This window comes from Limulus polyphemus, unplaced genomic scaffold (assembly GCF_000517525.1).
Source record: "Limulus polyphemus unplaced genomic scaffold, Limulus_polyphemus-2.1.2 Scaffold4104, whole genome shotgun sequence".
In the NCBI taxonomy this organism is placed as follows: domain Eukaryota; kingdom Metazoa; phylum Arthropoda; class Merostomata; order Xiphosura; family Limulidae; genus Limulus; species Limulus polyphemus.
In genome coordinates this window covers 69,911-76,216 of record NW_013669714.1, presented here as the reverse complement: position 1 = coordinate 76,216, position 6,306 = coordinate 69,911, and the positions used below count along the sequence as shown (strand labels likewise).

The following is a 6,306-nucleotide window of genomic DNA, read 5'->3' as shown; positions in this document are numbered from 1 at the left end:
CGACCTGAGACGTAACAGTATTTTAACGTAGAGAAAAGTCCATTGATAATTCTAGGGAGTGTTTATATTGTATTCAAGCCTTTCTCTATAATGGTTTCTTTTAATATTGTTATTTATTAAACGTGTATGCGGCACGTTTTATTGTACATTACATTATATCGTTACCGTTTAAATCTGTTCTATCCAAACTTCAGACTGAATACGAAAAGTCGCTTGATGTTAATGTTGTTTTTTTTGTAGTTCGAATATTATGAACTAACTTTGTTTTGGGATATTAACACTGATGATGGAACTTAAGGAAATTTCGAAATGTCCGTATTAAAGATGAATTTTGGTATATTACCGTGTTTTTAATATTTATTATAAAATTTTGTTTTCCACCTGTTGAATCAGATATTTTTTCTATAATTTTGAATCTCCTTTTAATGAACTGAGAGATATGAAGAAAAACAAGAATGTATCAATTATTAGACAGGGTCATTAATCAATTAGGTTTTGTCATTAACTGAATGTGTAACTGTGAACGTTGAAGAGAATATGAATCCACAGGGTCATTAGTCGATAGGTTTTGTCATTAACTGAATAACTGTCAATGTTGAAAAGAATATGAATCTACAGGGTCATTAGTTGATAGGTTTTGTCATTAACTGAATGTGTAACTGTCAATGTTGAAGAGAATATGAACCTACAGGGTCATTAGTCGATAGGTTTTGTCATTAACTGTCAATGTTGAAGAGAATATGAATCTACAGGGTCATTAGTCGATAGGTTTTGTCATTAACTGAATGTGTAACTGTCAATGTTGAAGAGAATATGAATCTACAGGGTCATTAGTCGATAGGTTTTGTCATTAACTGAATGTGTAACTGTCAATGTTGAAGAGAATATGAACCTACAGAGTCATTAGTCGATAGGTTTTGTCATTAACTGAATGTGTAACTGTCAGTGTTGAAGAGAATATGAATCTACAAGGTCATTAGTCAATAGGTTTTCTCATTAACTGAATGTGTGACTGTCAATGTTGAAGAGCACTTGCAAAGTTACATAATGGAGGCATGAGAAGTGAATGAGCAGTTATTTGCAGAATCTTCTGCTGTTTAATTTTTAACTCATGTTATCATTTCATCTCTTTCTCTATGGTTAAAATCAGCTATCCTCTTTAATGACTTACTTGAAAACAATAATCGATGTTCCAATAATACACTGCAGAAGAATTACACCAAGAACAATTCCTACTAGTGTCGTTTTTCTTATAGTAGCTGTAAAGAAATAATATATGTATAGTCGATGATTCAAAAATTTGTCTATTAAACTCAAGCTAATCAAATAAAAGTTCTTACTTCTAAACATCATTTAAAGACACTCACTTATATGCAACTGTGACTTAATATCATAATCAGTTGTGTCTTGCTGTAGCAGTGACTGATGTATCAGCTTTGACTTATTATAGTAATCAGTTGTCTTGCTGTAGCAGTTAGCGCTAACTGCTACAGCAAGACACAACTGATTACTACAGTAAGTCAAAGCTGATACATCAGTCACTGCTACAGCAAGACACAACTGATTACTACAATATGTCAAAGCTGATACATCAGTCACTGCTAACTGCTACAGCAAAACACAACTGATTACTACAATATGTCAAAGCTGATACATCAGTCACTGCTAACTGCTACAGCAAGACACAACTGATTACTACAGTAAGTCAAAGCTGATACATCAGTCACTGCTACAGCAAGACACAACTGATTACTACAATATGTCAAAGCTGATACATCAGTCACTGCTAACTGCTACAGCAAAACACAACTGATTACTACAATATGTCAAAGCTGATACATCAGTCACTTGTGGCTTGATGTATCAGCTTTGACTTGTTGTAGTAGTTAGTTGTGACTTGATGAATCAGCTTTGACTTCTTGTAGTAATCAGTTGTGTCTTGCTGTATTGGTTAGCTGTGACTGATGTATCAGCTTTTATTTGTTGTAATATCTTGCGTCTTACCGTTGCAGTTAGCTGTGACTTGATGTATCAGCTTTGACTTGTTGTAGTAATCAGTTGTGTTTTACTGTAGTAGTTTGTTGTGACTTGATGTATCAGCTTTTATTTGTTGTAATATCTTGCGTCTTACCGTTGCAGTTAGCTGTGACTTGCTGTATCAGCTTTGACTTGTTGTAGTAATCAGTTGTGTCTGGCTGTAGTGGTTAGTTGTGACTTGATGAATCAGCTTTGACTTGTAGTAATCAGTTGTGTTTTACTGTAGTAGTTTGTTGTGGCTTGCTGTATCAGCTTTGATTTGTTGTAATATCTTGTATCTTACTGTTGCAGTTAGCTGTGACTTGATGTATCAGCTTTAACTTGTTGTAGTAATCAGTTGTGTTTTACTGTAGTAGTTAGCTGTGACTTGCTGTATCAGCTTTAACTTGTTGTATTAATCAGTTGTGTTTTACTGTAGTAGTTAGCTGTGACTTGCTGTATCAGCTTTGACTTATTGTAGTAATCAGTTGTATCTTACTGTAGTAGTTAGCTGTGACTTGATGTATTAGCTTTGACTTGTTATAGTAATCAGTTGTGTCTTGCTGTAGCAGTTAGCTGTGACTAATGTATTAGCTTTGACTTATTGTAGTAATCAGTTGTAGCTTGCTGTAGCAGTTTGCTGTGACTTGATGTATCAGCCTTGACTTGTAGTAATCAGTTGTGTCTTGCTGTAATAGTTAGTTGTGACTTGATGTATCAGCTTTGAGTTGTAGTAATCAGTTGTGTCTTGATGTATCAACTGTGACTTGTTGTAGTAAGTTGTGTCTTGCTGTACTGGTTAACTGTGACTTGATGTATCAGCTTTGATTTGTTGTAATATCTTGTGTTTTACTGTTGCAGTTAGCTGTAACTTGATGTATAAACTTTGACTTGTTGTAGTAATCAGTTGTGTTTTACTGTAGTAGTTAGTTGTGGCTTGCTGTATCAGCTTTGACTTATTGTAGTAATCAGTTGTGTTTTACTGTAGTAGTTAGTTGTGGCTTGCTGTAGTAATCTGTTTCATTTTGCTGTAGCAGTTAGTTGTGACTTGATGTAATCAGTTGTGTCTTGCTGTAGCAGTTAGCTGTGACTTGCTATAGTGATCTGTTGCATTTTGATGTGTTATATCATACTCTATAATCGTCATGGATGGTGAGGCTTTCAACGTTTTGTTAACATCAGTAAAACACACTGAACATTTTAACTGATTTGATTACCACTTTGTGCATGTTTTAATAAACGCTTTAACTTGTAAATGTTTTGACTGATTGCTAAAACTGCTCTAATCGAGGTCAGTGATAAAAATCATTGTTTTTAAGACTGTATCGTGTAGATGTGAACATTTAGTTTAATCTGAACTATTTAAAGCTACTGTAATAAACAATCAAAATTTCAGTTAAATTAGAAATTTTATTATGCTCAAGTCAGCTAGTAATGCAAATGATACGCTATGTAAATAGATATCATTATTAAATATTAACATTTTGATTAAAAACTTACTGTATATTTCAAGATTAGTTGTTTTATTAAAAGTGATGTTTTTTATTGTTCTTTGTAAAGAATTAACCATCGACTAGTTCACATCTTTAAAGAGCAGTAAAAGTCAAAACCTAGTGTACAACTAGGAGCCAATCACGAAGAAGATATATACAATTTTGGTAGTGCCTTATTTCTCATAGACATTTGTGTAAAGTAAAATAGAGAAAGAAAATGGTGATTTAAAGTAATTCAAATATTTTCACATGGGAACAATAATAAAAAAAAAAGACTTTCACATTATGTCACATATTTACAGAAGACACAGATGAGGAATCAACTCACCAGATAGAAATCTGTCTATTTCCTCACATCGACTGCCGGTGTAACCCTTTTCGCACCTAATTAAGTAATTAACATATGTTAAAGGTCAATAAGTCGTTATTATAAACAAACACAAGAAGCCAATGAAAAACTACACAAACCTATATGACATTAATATAAGAAGTGAGGCTTGCATTCTAACATTTAAGTTTCTAGACTATTTATGAACTTTTGTCAATAATGACATTAATACATAGCAAACTTTGTACACGATATTCATTAACAAACAACATGAACACAAAGTACAATTCAGTTTGTTTGTTTGTAATTAAACACAAAGCTGTACAACGGGTTATCTGTTCTCTGCCAACCACGAGTATCAAAACCCGGATTCTAGCGTTGTAAGTCCGCAGGCATACCACTGTGCCACTGTGGGTTACATTTCAGTTAATAAATATTTAAGTTACTCGTTGTTTATTTTTAAAACAGTTTTTAATTGCAGATCATCGGAAAAACCAAGAAAATCGTGGTTAGTTTTACTTTACAAATTTAATCTCGATAATCCAGGTGTTATGACAGCGGAAGTCACATGACTCTGGTAACACGTGATGAGTTTCTAGAAGGATCATGACTCTTCCTGGCAACTCTAGTCTTTTCTATGCACCCTCTAGTTTAGTATATAAGCCAGCAAATAAAGTGGAGGGAGAATTGCAGTCAGGGAGATATACAGACAGATAATCGAGTCAAGTGAGCAGTAGTACCGTAAGTAAAGTGCGTGAATCGTTGTGAATTAAAACGTGTGTTTAAGTAAAAGTGACAGTGGAAATTCTGTGTATTATAAAGTTGTATCGAGATAATAAACTAGTTTTAATTAAGAAAGGACTTGTATTGCTAAAGTTACATCGGAAAGAAATTATACGGGAAATTAACAAACGAACAGAGACGTAACACAGGTATCATGATCCCATTATATACAGTTGACACACTGATGAAGAAAACAATAAACTATTGAGGAAAGAGACAATATATGTAAAAACAATGAACAAATTGTGGTAGTAAACCACATAACATAACTAAAAACATTATCCAAGAATCAATAAACTTTCAAGATACCAGGTAACATGATCCTATTAGGAACGATGAAATTACTGATCTAAATCCCAATATACTCATGAAAATTTCTAGGCAATTTGAACTATGTGTAATAACGAACAAAATTGAGCTCAAATATAAAATTAATCAGGGAATTTTACGTAACATTATATACTCATTAATAATGGACAAAGAAGAAAACGACTGCTATTTATGAACACGTACAAAATGTGGTAAAAACCAATATACTTCTGACCAGGTTAATAAGATTTATTTCTAAATAATATAAAAACATATGTAAAGGCAATAAACTCCTTAAAAATCCAGCAACATAAGTTATTTAAACAATTTTAAAAGTAGTATGAGAAAATATTAGGTCCTGATAAATCAGATAATGTGATCTATGTTAAACTATGGGAAACTGATGTCAATAAACTCATGAAAAATAAACAGGAGACAAGATATATACATGATCAAATGAAAGATCATGTCACATGATCTATTCATAAGCCAGGGACAAACAAGTACAAAATCCAATAATTCCTGAACAGTCCGGTAACGTGATCTATTCATAAGCCAGGGACAAACAGATGTAAAATCCAATAATTCTTGAACAGTCAGGTAACATGATCTATTCAAAAGCCAGGAACAAACAGATGTACAATCCAATAATTCCTGAACAGTCAGGTAACATGATCTATTCAAAAGCCAGAGACAAACAGATGTAAAATCCAATAATTCTTGAACAGTCAGGTAACATGATCTATTCAAAGGCCAGAGACAAACAGATGTAAAATCCAATAATTCCTGAACAGTCAGGTAACATGATCTATTCAGAAGCTAGGGACAAACAGATGTAAAATCCAATAATTCCTGAACAGTCAGGTAACATGATCTATTCAGAAGCCAGGGACAAACAGATGTAAAATCCAATAATTCCTGAACAGTCAGGTAACATGATATATATATTCTGAAAAATAGTAAAACCAGTAACCTTGTGGTCTATCTATAAGCAGTGGAGAAACTAATTTAAGAATATAACACTCGCCATCAATCTGTTTGACACAGATATTTTAAAATTTATTAAATAAATATATCCATTGCTTTTTATCAATAGTTATATCTTTACAAGAAAACATAAATTCCACTCCATTGTAACTTACTCGCAGTAGAAATTGTTTGTATTTTTAGGAAAACATTCTCCATACTTTCCACATGGGTTATCTTCACAGACACCTAATGAAAACAATGTTATTGTTACTTTCTTCACAGACACCTAATGAAAACAATGTTATTGTTACTTTCTTCACAGACACCTAATGAAAACAATGTTATTGTTACTTTCTCACAGACACCTAATGAAACAATGTTAATGTTACTTTCTTCACAGACACCTAA

At 32.8% G+C, this 6,306-nt stretch overlaps 1 protein-coding gene across 1 annotated transcript in view; it reads right to left on the bottom strand.

The window, feature by feature from the left end:
- LOC106470594 (fibrillin-1-like) overlaps positions 1-6,306 on the bottom strand; it is a 37,898-nt gene that overhangs the window by 8,312 nt on the left and 23,280 nt on the right. Inside the window, exons 13-14 of the mRNA XM_022399207.1 lie at positions 3,838-3,893; positions 1,172-1,259 (exon numbers count right to left, since the gene is read on the bottom strand). Of these exons, the coding sequence (XP_022254915.1) occupies positions 3,853-3,893 (41 nt within the window). The 3' untranslated portion in view covers positions 1,172-1,259; positions 3,838-3,852. The remainder of the gene's footprint in view (positions 1-1,171; positions 1,260-3,837; positions 3,894-6,306) is intronic.